At 28.3% G+C, this 17007-nt stretch overlaps 1 protein-coding gene across 1 annotated transcript in view; it reads right to left on the bottom strand.

The window, feature by feature from the left end:
• LOC122268307 (short-chain specific acyl-CoA dehydrogenase, mitochondrial-like) overlaps window positions 1-17007 on the bottom strand; it is a 32786-nt gene extending 15779 nt beyond the window's left edge. The window contains exons 1-5 of the mRNA XM_087168994.1: window positions 16780-17007; window positions 13789-13955; window positions 7532-7681; window positions 5816-5927; window positions 3238-3353 (exon numbers count right to left, since the gene is read on the bottom strand). Coding sequence (XP_087025120.1) covers window positions 3238-3353; window positions 5816-5927; window positions 7532-7681; window positions 13789-13955; window positions 16780-16831 — 597 coding nt within the window. The 5' untranslated portion in view covers window positions 16832-17007. The remainder of the gene's footprint in view (window positions 1-3237; window positions 3354-5815; window positions 5928-7531; window positions 7682-13788; window positions 13956-16779) is intronic.

The following is a 17007-nucleotide window of genomic DNA, read 5'->3' as shown; positions in this document are numbered from 1 at the left end:
AGCACAGACAACTTCAATTGGTAAAATGTTGAAAGCAGAAGTTATTTATAGAATAGGCGTAAATTTTATTTTATTTTATCAGTCGTTGAACAGCCGACCAAATTTTGTCCTCGAGTAGACTTTTAGTAGAATCCTAAGAGTAGATTTTTCTGCCCTTCACGAGTTCTAACACTATTTATTGCGATTGGAAAGATTGAACACATATAACATCATTGTAAATAATGGTCAAATTATTAAATGTATAAAATGGGTAGTGCTTTTTTGAGTTATTTGTGAAAATTTTTAACCCCAAAGAGTAGCTACTAACAAAAATTATTCAGAGGGCCATGCGTTCTATGATGAATTGGAAATATTTTTTTTACAAGCATTTTTCCACGTTTCTCAAAATAAGCACTTTTTACTTCGAATCTCAATAAAAAGAACTTTCAGAAATGAAATCGCAATTCCATTCATCTCATTTAATATTAAAACTTGAATGTCGTTTTTTTCTTAAATTTATTTTTTATTTTAGAAGTTTTTACTAGGCCTACTAAACTTTTTTTTCCTCGATTTTTCGCCCTCGACCCAAAAAGATTGCCCGTCACTGGTATAGATAAAAGGGGGCATATAAATGCTACAACAAACTTGTGTGGAAGTTAGGGCACATCATTAGAATTACAAAGAAACCCATGTCATAAGGTATGGGGCACTTTCCTATTATGTTCTGTTTAGAAGCACATGAAGAAATAGTTTATAATAGCAACAAACATCACATTTTCAGGCATGGGTTTCTATGCAATTTTAATCTCGATGTTCCCTAACAGGGTGGCCACTCAAATCAGATTTCAAATTTCCCTGACTTTTCCAGGTAAAGATCTTAAAATTTCCAGGTCCGTGTTTTTTTTCTTCTTATTCCTCTCTTATAAAGTGTAGGATGTGTGCAAGAAAAGTGTCTATGTTATAAAATATTTTATCCAAAATGTCATTTTTTTTAAACATGTCATCTTAAAAAAAAATTATTTTGACAAGATTTTGTTTTTTTTTATTTTTTAATGTTTTGATGCAACATTAATTTTTAAAAAATTAAGACATGTAGGGAAAATAATATGTTTAGCTTGTAGAATACATTGTTTTTATTGAATAAAATTTTTTTAATGTGTTACTTTAAGTAGCATTTGATCTAAGTGCACCTACAAAATGGCAAAAACACATAATGATCAATAAAACCTTGGATAAGCATTGTTTAATATATTTTTATTAAGCAAAGGAAAACGGTTTCAGATGATATTATATCAATAAATTTTTATAACTTCAGTGGCTCCCAAAAATGTTCGTTCTCTTATAACTTTTATTGAATAGGAAATAAAAATTCATTAATTAAAATGAATATTTCACAATGGGTATTTGATAATAGGATGTATAATCTATTTTTTGCAAAACTGCATGGACTATTTTAAAAACAAAGCAAAAATTAACTTTTAAGACATCAGTAATCAGATAGTAACAAATATTTTACATTTGTACAGCTAATTGTTTTCGGATTTCAGAATTAAAATGATCGTCAATTGCTTTCATTTTCTTATTAAATTATTTTTCATTTAATTTTTAATTAATTTTTAATTAATTCATTTAATTTTTAATTTTTGCTCGCTAACTCCATAATATTTAATTTTATCATTTAAAAACGGCTCGTGGTCGTAATAAAACAATAGACTAAATTTGATATAATATATAATTAGTTCTAAAAAAAAACCCTTTTTCAAAAATTAAAATATGTTATAAAAGGTTAAAATGAAATGAAAAAATTAGCATTAATGCAACAATTGTAACAATTTGTCGACAAACATTGCTATTAGCAATTGTGAAAAAAATGTCTGATTGGTTGGTTTGCTGAGAAAAAATAATTTACAGATTTCTTTGAACGGGAATACAAAAGCTTTCAGAAAAAGAGCGCAGTATAAAATCTATAATTATTAAATTATAAGCAACTAATTTTTGGAGAATTTTATTAAGTTAAAATTACAAAAACATTTTGACTCATTTTGTCAAAATGGAAAAAAATTACCACCAAAGCATCAGAAAAAACTTGAGTCATAAATGAATTCAGCCCAAGGTTAGAATTTAAAAACAGAAGCAAACATCCTAACCCCTTCTTCTAACCTCAGGCACAATCTTTGCCTTTCTTAAATTGCACAGTCTCATAGTCTCCATAGAGATCAAGGGTTTCTACATCTGTTTAGCAACCATGGGAGAATTTTATGTGGCATTCTAGTTTAACAGGGTTATAATGGATCAAATTTTGATGCAAGCAAAGTACAGCTAAGTTGATAAAATTTTAACTGTTTGGAGATACATTTCCGTCTAAACAAATGTGGGTATAATGGATGAAATAATTTAAATTAAGAAAATTAGTAAATAATTTAAATTAGTGAAATTAAAAAAAATATCTAAGAAAAAATTTCAGCTTTTCTTTAAAATTCCCTGTTTTTTTCAGGTTTTCATCCAAATTTCCCTGATTTTTCCTGGTTTTTATCCAAATTTCCCTGATTTTTCCAGGTTTTTTCCAGTGTAAAAAAATTCCCTGATAATTTCAGGTTTTCAAGGTTTTAAAGGTGGGTGGCCACCCTGCCTAACTGCTCTAGAAGTTTCCTGCAACATTTATATAATCCCTGTTTTATATGACGTTTTTAGCCGGCCAGGTGGCCGAGTGGTTAGCGTGCCTGACTGCGAAGCCATTGGCTGCGGGTTCGAATCCCGCTCTGGGCATGGATGTTTCTCTCTCTCTTTGTGCTGTCCTCTGTTGCGTGTGTGTGAATGATGTGTGAATGTGGCCCACCCTATAAACGGGTTTGTGGCAGTGTGGCGTGGGCAATGTTGCTCGCCTCTGTGACTTTGGTTCACAGGTGCTCACTGGGTAACGCGAAATGAGCAACAATTCTGTCCTAGTATAGACAAAGATTCAAATTCAGTGCCTGCCATTGGAAAAAAAAAAGATGACGTTTTTAAACTTGCATAGTTTAACAAATACAAGACTAAAAAAGGCATTTTGAAAAAATCTGGAGCAGCAAGGGAAAAACCGATTACAGATTTGAAATCAGTGACACAAAAGTATTCAAGATAGGTTAAAAAAATCTCATGCGAAGAAGAAAAAAAATTGTTTCCCAGCGCTATCAATATATAAATGATCTAGTATTATTAGAATGTTATCGATGGAAAAAATATTAATTTCTGATAAGTCCTTTAAAAAAAGATACTAACAAGAGCTGCTTCAGCTTCATAACCACTTGATATCCAGGCCTTAGTTCCATTCAAAACCCAAGAATCTCCTTCTAACCTAGCGGTTGTTGATGCAGCACCTGCATCACTACCATTACCTATGAAATTTATAAGTTTAATATCAATTTTTCAATACCACTGATTAATATTGTTTGAAAATTTATAATTATAAGTAATAATAATAGAAATACTGTAGATCCTAACATAACATGACTTTTCAAAACCCGAAATTTTATGAAAACCAAGGGGTCGACTTATACACCAGTTATAAACTTGGCGATTTTTCGATCATGAAATATCTACTTATTATAAACAATGAAATTTATATAAATAATTCTGTATCAGTTTAGCACTTTAAAAATTATTTTGAATATGTTATAAACAATTAATTTTGCATTTTCTCTCATCATATCTTCGTCACGTGAATACAAGACTAAAAAAGAAGCAATACTTTAGAAGCAATACTTTTTCAGAAGCAATACTTTAACTTACATTCAGAAAAAGAAAAGATAATTTATTCAAGAGTATTTCAAAAATATAGCATAATAAAACCTTTCAAAACATACTATGAAGCCACAAATTTTGAAAAGTAAAATGACGGATTTATTAACCATTAGCAGCGTCGTTATACAGATTTCATTCCGTAATAGATTCTACTTAATCTACTGAGTCTCACAAAAACTATTCTTCAACTCTATTAAAATAATTAAAGTCCCAAATTTTAAAAAGATTTTCAGCAAAATAGAAACTTTCATTCTTTTTCAGCCATCATCTTCCATCATCTTATATGCCCGTAATATTAAAAATTTGCTATTTTGTAAACCAAATTAAGAAATTGACTTATACATTAGGATATATAGAATTTACTTTTTAAGTTTAAAATTGAATTTTATTTCTGCACTTTAAATGGATGCAAACAGTTTGATATCCACGTTTAAAAATAGTACTAGTCTATCTTCATATAGGGGCAGCGATTACATTAATCAATGTTTGGAGGATTGAAATCTATTTTAGAATGTACGCTAGCTTAAGGGGAATGGGTACCCAAAAAATTATTTTGATAAATTTTAACTTATTTCATTAAAGTTTTACAATTTATATTGAGTCAACAAACATCATACAATAATCTTCAAAAAAAAAAATTAAATTTCATAAGTGTATTTTTAAAAATTTAAATTTTCTTACATTTTTTTAATTTTTTTAAAATTTCTTCAATTTTAATTGTTTGCTTTTGAAATTTTCTGAGCACATTCGATAGGGTACCAGTAATATTAAATAGTATAGAATAAGCATTATTTTCATTTGTTAAATTTTTCTAGCATTTATTGTGAAAATTTAGCAAAAAATCGGAAATTTTTCAACGTTTTCCACTTTAAAATCCAATATACAATTTTCTACACATCATACACATTATTCCATACTATTTATTATTAACAATGCACTTCTTAACACTGTGTGAAAATTTGAGAGTTTTAAGTCAAATAGAAAAAAAGCCTTAGAGTTTCAAAGAGATACAAGTATCGAAAGAAATGAAGTTGAGAAAAACTCATTTAAAGTAAACAAATACAAAGTAAATGCACTTTTAATGCTCAGATTGTAATGAAATTTGGAAATATTTTAAATTTTGTTGTTTGTTTTCCTTATTCACAACTTTAAAAAAATATTCCTTGTAATTTAGAAATTATCAAGTAAAATAAGTTGCAAACAAACACGTAAAAATTAGCCTTTAGTCAGTTTTATGTGGTGACTTTAATAATCATCACAAAAAATACAAATTAGATGACCTCAATAATGCCAGTAAAAAATGACATTCCAGCCAATTTGCATTAGAATAGGAGTAATAGCATGTTTACATGGAATTTTAGACTTGACACAAGCTGCTTTTGATATAATAGAAAATACCAATAGAGGAATTATATAAGACCGTGATCCAGGTCATCCTATCATTATTATAAAAATTAAATTTCCCTTAAACATTTATATTAAAATGAGAGTTAAAAATCAATGGAATTTTGAAGAAGTCAATTGGGCAAAATTATTTTAAAAGGACTTGAACAAATAAACATTTTATCTTCAGAATGAATGTCTTGGCACAAGCAAATATATTGAAAAACTATTGCTAGATTTATATCTTCATGCATGAAAAGTGTTATATCTTTATGCATAAAAAGCGGACTTCTAAAAAATATAGCCAAATTTACAAAATTAAAAACTTGGCAAAATAAATTAATGTTATGTATATAGAAGTTTAACAGGGCTAAAATATGATCCTTCCTCAAAAAATCTCTCTCTTTTTTTTAATGTCACACAAAATTTTTTTCTGCTTAACTCTCCAACTGTAAGAAAAAAACTATTTTTTAAAGATAATTGGTTACATGTTTGTTATGTAAAATAAAAAAAAAAAAACTTAAAGTTTTTAGGATCCAATAAAAATATTGCAAAACTAATAAAAAAATTCACCTGATACATAAAAAAAGTGATCATCAGTAAAATGCTTTCTTTCATTTATTAAAATTTATCAAAACATTTGATAAAATCTATCACCATTAGAAATGTTTACCTGGTTCACTTAAAGCAAAGCAGCCAACTCTGTCCCCATTTGTAAAGGGTGTAACATATTTTTTTATTTGATCTTCCGTCCCAAATTTCTCAAGACCACCAAGATACAGAGACTAAATAAAATGAATTAGAATTTCAAAGAGATAATTTGAAACAAAGAAAAATACAATACAATAAAAGTACACAAATTTTAAATAAAAGATTACATCTGATAATAGTTGGCTATTTCAAAATGAATGCCATTACAATTTTAATGGATTCCTACACAGTAACATATAAGTCTTATTTCAGGGTTGCCACTCAAATGTGGAAGAAAAAAAAATTCCATGTGTTTTCCCTATACATATTATGCACAATATATTAGGAGGAAACACATAATCACTGTGCTGTTGAGTGAGTGAGTTATAATATGCTAACTATACTAGTTTTAATGGCTGGAAAAACTTAAATAAATAAGCAACAGCTAAGCATACTTAATAACAAATAATGCTACAGAAAATGAAATACTTTAGTGTAACTGAAATATCATTCTTAAATACTCGATATATTTTGTTTTGAGTGGTCACCAGACAAGAAATAAAATTCACTGTATTTTCCCAGTTCATATGGAAACAAAACTCAATGTACTTTCCTGCTATTTTAAATGCCCTGTTTGCATGGAAAATAATGGTTGCCAAGTTTTAGAAGCAAGAAACTAAAAGGAAAAAAAAAGAGAGCAACAAACTAACAGCTACACTCAGACCACCACTTTCTAATTTAAGTACAAGAGCTGGTACCTAGTCAAGTTCAGTTGACCACTATAGATAGGTGCTGATTTGTAAACATACCCGCTTCGATTTCATTCATTAACAGTAGCAGTGGTGACTATGTTTATGATGTTTTAACTATTTCAAGTAGGGGTGCTGGCTCAGGTCGGTGTGAGAAAGGAAATTTTGCTTCTTTGGTCTACTCCAAAGCTCCTCTCTTTCATAAGAACTATTTCTTGTTTCCACAGCAGCAGATGGCTTTAGACTCAGCAGTACAAAGCTTTATATAGGCAGACTATACTTAACTATATATTTTTGGTACATTGAATATTTCATTTGGAAGTATTATTTCATAATTAATGCTGAACAGCCGACCAAACTCTGAGTTTAAGAGTACATCATCGTTCTACTCTGTAGCCTTGGAATGCTGAACTCAACCAAGAAGTCAAGGGAACTTCTGGATCAAGCATTGGAACAAACTAGCCTTCGTGGAGCACTTTTTGGTGCAAATTAAAATCAAATTCAAAAATCTTGCAATGACAGCTTCTTCCATAGCAATTGCATAAGCTAAATAATCTAAAGCAGCACCACCATATTTTTTTAATTTTTTTCTTTACATAGACAGATAATATACTTATGGTACATTGAATATTTCTATTAAATTTAAATAGAAGCTTTATATAGACAGACTATACTTAACTATATACTTTTGGTACAAAATATTTTATTTTAAAAACTGTTTTTTCATTTTTTTATTTTTTTATAACTGGTGTTGAACAGCCAACCAAATTCTGAGTTCATGACTATTATTGTTCTACTCCATAGCCTTAGAATGCTGAACCTAACCAAAAAGACAAGGAAACTTCCGGATCAAGCATTGTGACAACCTAGCCTTCGTGGAGCGCTTCTTGGTGCAAATTAAAAAATCCTGCAAAATAATATTTAAAACCACAATAAATGTGAATACTTACATTATTGACACTCATGATCACACCACAAGATGCACAGCCTCTAGATACTTCCTCCATAGCTATTGCATAAGCTAAATAATCTAAACCAGCACCTCCATATTTTTCAGGTGTAGATATGGCAAGCATACCAAGTTCTCCTAACTTTTTTATCTTTTAAGAGAAAACTATGCTTTAATCTATATACATAAAAGTAGAAGGGCAAGCACATGTTAATTACTTTTTTTATACAGTGTGCTCTGTAATAATTACTTTTAATTTGAGTCTAAAAAAAATATGTCTATTATGGGTGACAAATATTTCACAAAGACACAGATTAGTTAAGATACTTAGATCAGGGTTGAAAAAGAGCCTTACCTTTTCTGAAAAAGGCAAAGTTAAAATTTTTTTTATTTAAATTTTATTTATTATTATTTTAAATTTATCTATTGGGAACTATTTAATTAAATAATTTGAGTTAAGTAAGTTATGTTATTAATTTTAATAAAATTGAGGCTCCATGTTTACGTTGAAAACCAGGCAATTTTGTCCGAAATTGCTCCAAACCTATTTCAATGTTACTCTAATTCACCCTTACTATGTTCTAAATTGATTCCGAATAATTATTTATTATTTTTTAAATTGTACTAAATTTTCTGTAAATTATGCATTTTCAATAAAACTATTCATAATTTCTTCGAAACAATTCATATATTTTGCTTTAAAAGTTGGACAACAGGTAATTAAAGTTAATTTTGCTTTATTCATATATCACACACTTATGTTGCATTAAAAAAGTTTATTTCTAATGCTAACTTCAAATAGTTTAAAACTATAATGTATTACATATAATTCTCTTACGTGGCTCCCAAATTTTGGCTGTATTTCTTTACCGCTGGTGGCAACAGTTTTCATTTTTAAAGAAGTACTTTGTACAACTAAATAAGATTCTTTTCACAACACTTAAATATTTACTTTATTTTCTTCATTTATAGAGAAAACAGTCGGCAAAGAATTCTGTTAGGTTAAAAAACATTTCGCTAAAAAAATTATGAATTCTAAAAGAAATAAAGATAAGCAACTTTAAAAATAAAAATGCTGTTGCCAGCCATAGAATTTTTTGAAAGTTAACTTAGCAACATAAATCAAAATGACATAGAAGCGCAACTAGATCAAAATTATGATACCTGAGCGCTTGACGTAACAAATCATTCAATTCTATAAGTGTTGTATCGCCAAATGCCCAGATTAACAATTGTGTTTTTAAAGAAATTCTATAAAAAGTTTTAAATAAAAAAACTTCTATCCAGCTACTTCTACAACTGCTTCTTGAAGAACTTGGCTCATTGATTAAAAATATTGTTTTAATTCTACAGCACTAACTTTACTTCTACTTTCATTATTGCTATGACCCTCTTTCATTACATTTTATAACTTCATGCTAAATTTGAAGACTTTAAGTTGTTTTGTGGTTGAATACTGACATTTAGAAATATGTACATAAAAAAATAATATTTAGAGGTTAAGAGTTGCCTCAAAAAAATTTGAATTGTTCACACTGAATTTAATAATGGAAACAATCATTTTTGTGAAAAGTTTAATTGTATTGCTGACATCAAAACTAAAAATATTGTGTTTCAACTTAATAATACTACCTTAATTTTTACTTATATAATTACTATGATCCCTTTTTCATATATATATGTATATATATATATATATATATATGCATTTTAGAACTTCATATTAAACTTCTGTTGTGTGTCTGAATACTGACATTTAGAACAAAATTAAGGTTTAGAATTGCCTCGGAGAAATTTGAATTGTTAACAATGAATTAAACAAAAAGTTATATTTTAAGTGACAAATACTATATTATAATTTTAACTCTTTCTATGACTATACTCATTTTCTTACTCTTTTCTTTGTTTTTAATATATTTTATATTTTTGTGATAAAATAAAAAACTTATACTTGTTCTGCTTCTGAACACTGATGAAAACACAAAATGAAACACTTCAAACACTTCATCAGCAATCAAAAATATATACATTTATTTTACAAATTCCATATTATTAGGGTGGTGCCCTTCACAGAATTAAAAATACAAAATTATCTTTATCGAAGCCGATGCTTTACATCCGGCGTTCAGTGGCAGACTACTATTTCATATTGTTTTACACCACATGGCTTTAGCCCTCTGGTGGGAAAGACTTTAAAACAAAACTTACAACAGTTACTTTTCTCAACAACTGAAATTTAGAATAGTGTGATTAAGCAAAATATGTGAACTGTTTGCAATTTCAAATTAATATTGAAATGTACAGGTTAAGAATTTTCTACAGTGAAAAGTTTTCGGAACATCAGTATTCAAAAAAGTATACAAAAGCTAGACATTAAGAACGTATCCTATGAGCGAGCAAAGCGAGCATTGGATTGCGAAGCAATCCGAAATGAACTGTGAAAGCAGTTCCGGGGGTTGGCGAGCGCCAGCGAGTAGGGGGCAAAGCCTCCTAGTATACAGAATCTCTCTTATCCGGAAATCAGAAAACCAGATAACCGTTATCGACTATGACACAGTAACGAAGTTCGATAAATTTTCTGGCCATTTAAAAAAGGTATTTTTTTTTTTTCTGTTTAAGATCTTAGAATTTTTTTTTTCTTTTAAAAGATGTTTACTTAAAAGATGTTACCATTATTTTAGTAATAATCATTTAGTTCCCGACTCCCATTATGTTCCCTAGTCACACACTGTTAGAAATTTCTCGGAAAAAATGGTTAAATAACAATTTATTGAATGGTTATTTTACCATATTTAATCAAAACAGTCAAATTACCATAAATAAAATGGTAATCAGACTGTTAAGTTTGAGAAAAACTGTTTATTGACTGCGTTCACCTAATACGGTTAAATAACCAGAATTTTATCTCACCAATTAGAACCACCTAATGAAGCTACTTAGTTATATGCAGCGGCGTACATATCATAGCCGAGTGGGCTTATCTGTCAATCTCATGACCGGCAGAACCAGGGCTAAAGAGAAATAGAAGGGCTGGTTCACTCCTTTGAAGAAACTCTCGCCGCGCCAATTCTCCGATTTTCTCTAGTGACGTCACTTTGGCGCAAAGCTCGCACTTTTACTTCAAGAACAGAGCGTTCGACCTTACTAGCTCTAACTAATATTGGAGCATTTCTTTTTGTGACATATTCTAAGACATTTGTTATTTTATATAATGACTTTCCTCAGTTTTTGCCGCGAATTTACAACATTTTAAAACTATTAACGAAATGCCAGTTTGCGTGATTGCAACTTGCAAGAATTCTGATAGAAAAACAAAAGGAAAAAATATAATTTTCCGCGTGCTCCCTAAAGTAAATGAACAACTATGTAAAGAATGGATTCCGAAATGACACAGTTAATATAAAACAGCAATACGTTTTTTCTATCGATAAGAACTTTTATAAAAATTCGTTGTCTAAATTCGTTACTTCAAAAAGAAAGGCATGTGAAAAAAAATTAAAAAATGGATAAAGTCAAAGAAAATTAAAACGTTAGTAAAAAGTATAAATAAAATATATGGTGTACAGTTGAAATTCTCCTAATTTCATAACTTATTTTTTTAATGAAGTTATTCTAAATATTTATGATTCTTTCAAAAAATATATTCTCTTGAATTTAAATATCTATAAATTATACCATCTTAAATTTAAATATCTATAAACAATTGTAAATTTTCTGATGTCATTATAAACCTAAATTATTTTTTTTGTTTCAGTAATTATCGTTTAAGGTTGATGTTTCCTAATGATTAAGTATGAACAAATTGCTATTAACGGCATATTTTAAAATCGGGGATTCTAAATTTAACTAAACTTATTGTTATGAAAGAATGTGTAGATAAAAAAGTATCGATATATGCTTTCATTTTTTTTGATAATTGAAGTTAAAACTGAACTTTTTAAAATTAAGTATTTATAGTATCATTTTCGCCAACTAGTAAAAAAATTTTATAAGTTTAAAATGGTATTTTTTAAATATAATGGCCAAGAAAGTTTTTTTAAACTATGTTTATGAATGGAAATAATGTGTTAATTACGCAAAGTTTGAAAGCTAATAACCAGAAAAAGTCTAACTTATTTTTACAAAGAGAAAGATGCAAAGTTATCATAATATCTTTGCGTGCGATCTTCCGAGATCTGTGGACACAGTGACGTCATGAGGAGGGAAATAGTAGCTTCAGCTCTAAGAGAGGAGTGAACTAGCCCTTCTATTCTCTTTAGCCCTGGGCAGAACTGGAGTTTTCTTGCGAGTTTCTTTGGAGTTTTTTCTTACGTTTTTGAAAAATACTAGTTGTAAATGATTAAAAAACCGTATAGTTTTCTATTCATCGTTTTATAACCATACTTTTTGTAAATGGTTTCAAAACCATAAAGGAAAAAAAATGTTTTTTACCGTAAATTTTACAGTTAATCGGATGGACAGACAGCTGCCAGTTATTTTACCATAATTTTAGAATGAAAATTTTTACAGTGCATTATGCCAATTTACAAGATCCAGCAGTTTTTCGTACAACAAAAACCAAATTTCCGTCAAAAGAAAATGGATGAGTTTTTTTTTAAAAATATGCTGATACTTTTTTTTCATCTCACCTTTTATTGTTCAATTTACATTAAGCCTGTATATATTTTTAATTTCATTAACTTTTTTTCCTTTTTATCTTATTAAACTTATGCGTATTACTTTATCGTTTTTTCTTCTTTTTAAAACTTTTTTTTTTATTTCCAATGGCAGGCCAATTTAGAAGAACAAAAAGGATAAAATAACAAGAAAAACAAGGCAAAAAGAGATAAATAGAATAGAATGCATAGTGACATGCTTAGCCCAGAAAAATAGTGTTTTAAAACTATTTGAAAATATTTCTTGTTCAGTTGGGTTTGATAAACAATAAAAAAAACGGCGTTTTGTAGGAATTCAGAAAACCGAAAAAATCAGATGGTCCTGATTGTTACGTATAATCGGTTCTCTACTGTATTGTTTTTAAAGCTTCAAAGGTTTAAGTTGTTGCTCCAAACTGCTTCAGAAGTAAAAAGTTGTTGCTCTAATTTGTTCCTAATATACAATCACATCAATGTAGTAATTAGTTGACAATTTTAACACATTTTATATTAAGATTTTTGAAAAATATTAGTTCTAATAAAGATTGGTATTTTTTAAATTAGCCAATCTTTTTTAAGTGATTTAAATTTCAAAAAAATGATTAAAAAAAATTAACCAGCTTTATTTTGGTCAGGCTAAAATCTGTCAACCCTGATATATATAACACTACAAAAAATATATTCAGGATGTTCTGCACCAACTGTTCCAGTACATATTTTTGGAAACCTTATAAAAAGGGAAGTAAAAAACTGTACACGTTTGCAACCACATATTAAAAGAAGATTAAGTTAGAGAGAACAAGAACATTTTCATATTCTGATCCTTTATATTGGTGTCAAAATGAGTGAGAAAGGATTAAAATCATGTGCAAGAGTTGGTTCCAGTTTGAGAAGTATTTTTTTTCCTTTCACTTAATTATTAATTTTAATTAACATATGTGCATTATGCTTGCTGCATATTTTTGTTTAAACTGAATTTTAAAAATATATATTAAGGGTCCTTACAGACAAAAATACTATTGCAGAACATCTTGCGTAAATATAAAATAGACATTGCAGTTTAAAATTTTCGTATTGGGCATTCAAATGTAACTATACATACAGTAATCAATGAATTCTAATTATGCCGCAACACTACAAACTTCATGGGGAAATTAGAATTCAATGTAAAATAAAAATTACATTAAAACTCAAAATAATTATACACCAAAGATCTATATAATACAATTCTATTAACTACAATCTTCCATACTAGACATTAACTATAGATAACATTAACTCTAAAGATAACCAAAATTGATAAAATTGTTAGTTTTTAGTTCTAATGCTTTTGATAGAATACATTTTTCTTCTAATTATAAATACTTTAAGTGGATATTTTTATTTTTTAAACTTTTTGTATTTAAAAAATTATTTTAAGACGGTAATGAGGACATATTTCAGGTACATATTGCAATATTTAGTTGATAAGTTCAATGATGTGTGAAGATATCAATATAACACAAAATTTTATAAAATGCAAAGTTATAAAACATTATAAAGATCATTCTCTCTCGATTAATGTATATATCAAAAGGAAATGAATGATATAAGGGGAAACAAATTAATCTAAGATTCTAATTACTTGATCTTTAGGAAATATCTTTTTCTCATCAATCATAGCTGCTACAGGCTGCAGTTCTTTTTCAGCGAATTCTCGAGAAGTTTTCTGAAGCATTTTGTGAGTATCGGACAAAAGGTATGCATTTGAAATTGACCTGATGCCTACTGTTTTCTTCAGTAATGGTTGCCCTGAAAGATTTTTATTTATTTATTTATTTATTTTTTTTGTAAAAGAAAATTTTGCGTACAAATTAAAATAGTAACAAATATTAGAAGCTGTGACTATAGGAACCGTTCTTCAGAGATATACTTAATTTCTAAGTTTTTAACTTCTTCATATTTAATATAGCAATGGATATTTCTCACCTAAGAGTTATATGATAAGCAGAATTTAGTAATTTTACATCCCTTTGCAATAATAAAGAAGTTACATCTTAAAAGCTTTAGATTTCTTTTATTCTTAATGATAAAAAAAATACCATGTAGTTAAAAGTTAAGCTCTTCATTTACATACAAAAAAAAAACTAATTTAAGCACTTTCAGTAAATAAAATAGTCTAAAATAAGTTTTAAGTTAATGGGAATGGTTCATTAATTATATACTTTTCCTGAATTCTATATGATTTAAATTTCGTGAACACTCATGTTTGTGAAAATTTCTTCTCTATGAGGAAATAATCAAACTCATATGAAATATAAATAGAGCTAAAACATGCTAATAATTATAATTACAAAGCAATTATAAATGTACCACTATTGTGCATATTTATTTGTACTACTATCAGTAATATATGTGACGAAATTTTAGTAATTAATTACAATTTCACAAACATAAGTGTAATTTAAATTGAAAAAAAAAACCAATTACATTCGAAATGAAAGTTATTTAGTATTAAATTTTACAAAACAACTACAAAAAGAAAAGTTAAACAATAAATAAAAAAAGGTCAAAGTTGCAATTGCGTTATTACGATCACTGGTTGCCCATTGGTCAAATGCTTTTTCTTTCTAGTTTGAAACGCCACAACATTTCAAATCATGGGTTCCAAAAACTGTCTCAATTGATGTTTGTCGTCGTATTGGTTTTCAAATCCTGCCTATATGAACGTGTTTCACGATGTCATAAAATATTTTTGCTTCTTCAGTATTCATATTTATATTGCAATCACCGTCAAGTCAGTAATTATAAGTCAAAAATAAAATAATATAAAAATACCTTAAGTTATTATTATGTATATACCTTAAAAATACCAGCTAGTGAAAAGAAAAAGAAAAACAGCAGTGGTCACCATAGCAACTCAGGCAATGACGACGCATTCACAGTGTTTACTCTTACTCTCGAACCTTGGTATACAAAAGCTAGATTAATTATAAACTAGACAAAAACTATTTATTCTGGTGGCCGAGTCTTCAATGCAATTGAATAGTGTGATGACGTCCAAATAAGTTGCGCACGTCATCAAACCAAGAAAAACCACACAAAAAAAAAACACCCATTTTGCCAATGGGTTATGGAAAAATCTACACTTATTTATTTTGGGCAGCCATAACAATATTGCCTAACTAATGGAATTGCCATCAGTGATGCTTAATTGATGGTGGAAATAGTTATTACTGGTATTGTGTATAATAGGCTGCTAATATATTACTAAAGAGATTTCAGAAAAATAATTGTTTTAGGATCCCTGAAACGAATAACATTGAAAAAAGGGATATTTCCATATTGGAACCCGTTCATGCCAACTGAAATTGCCAAGGCACCAAAAGCAATTGCTCAGTAGTTTAACTTCGATTAAAATTTAAAAAAAAATACATATTGTGTTGTAAGGGAATGGTTAACAGGTTTAATTGAGGAATTTTAGTTTCGCCTTGCCGATTTCTGGAAATCGCCAATACTTGGCAATTAAATTAGCTCTACCGATCCAGAAATCTCTTATCGTTGTCTTTCAGTTAGCCAAGTGCCAGAAAAAAGTCAATAAGAAATATACTCGCATGCCATTGCCCTGAAAATGCAAAAATTTGGCACTTATTATGGCGAGTATTATGACGAGTAAATGTAAAATCATCCGAAAAATATTTTCAATGGAAGTTCAACATGCTTTAAATGCTCACTTCATATTTACTTCTTAAAAGAGTTCTCGATGAACTCCATATTTAAAGTTTGCTTAATTTTTTTAGTTTTTCGGTTTTCAAATTAATCATGAAAAATCTACAAAATTCAAAAGTAATCCTTCCCCAACATAATTTGCAGTGTTCATTAACACAGCAATTGAAATTGTTACTAAAAAAAAAAAAAAAAAGTAAATAAAAAAAATAAAAAAATTAAAAAAAAACTCAGACACCTTTACTTTGTTCCATTAGTTTTCTATCATTTTTTTAATAATTCCTATTACGTATTTTATTTTGATGAATTTAAGTAATTTGTTATCATACTGTTATTCAAACTTAAAGAAGTTTATTCAAAAGCTCAAATAGAAACACATTAAGTCCTTTCTAGAAATTTGCACTGAAGGCATTTTATTATGCTCATAAAATTAATCAAACTTCCAGACAAAGTGTTGTGACACAATATATATGTTATTTTGAAATAGGCACATAAACAAAACATATTTAACATAATTTAATTATTAATTAACAATTTAATTTTGGAAATTTAAACATAATCATATTTAATTTAAGCACGAATAAATGAATAATTAAAACAAACAAATAACACTGATTATTGGTCTTAGCAATTAATGCTGCACTTTTCTAGGCTTTAATTTCTCTAAACTTATTTTAGCTTCTGTTTATCAATATCAAGTGTCTTGAAATTGATAATGATTAGACAGTTTTTGCTATAAATCATTTCTACAAATTATTTATGGACAGTTTATAGGCCATATTTATTAACTTAGAATTTTGCAATAACACTCATTTCTAAGCATTTTTTATAATAATATGATAAAAATGTAACTATTATTTAAATGAGAAAAAAACAGATTTATGCTTTTACCTATGAATTTTTAACTTACCTGATAATCGGAAGAGCGTTGCGAAATAATTTTTCGGTAGCATGAAACCCATGTTTGCACGAAATCTATGATAAAAATCCCTTCAAAAATATCACACATTTACTTTATAAAAGAAATTTCGCTTTAACAATCAACATAAAATTTTTATCGTTCTCAGAATTGGTGGATATGTGGCTTAACTACTACTGTAAATATTGAATACCTATTAACTAGTATATAAGACACGTT

This window comes from Parasteatoda tepidariorum, chromosome 8, assembly GCF_982258835.1.
Source record: "Parasteatoda tepidariorum strain Cologne lab strain chromosome 8, Ptep-v5.0, whole genome shotgun sequence".
Taxonomy (NCBI): Eukaryota; Metazoa; Arthropoda; class Arachnida; order Araneae; family Theridiidae; genus Parasteatoda; species Parasteatoda tepidariorum.
The sequence above is the reverse complement of the archived record's forward strand: the minus strand, read 5'-3'. Positions and strand labels throughout refer to the sequence as shown.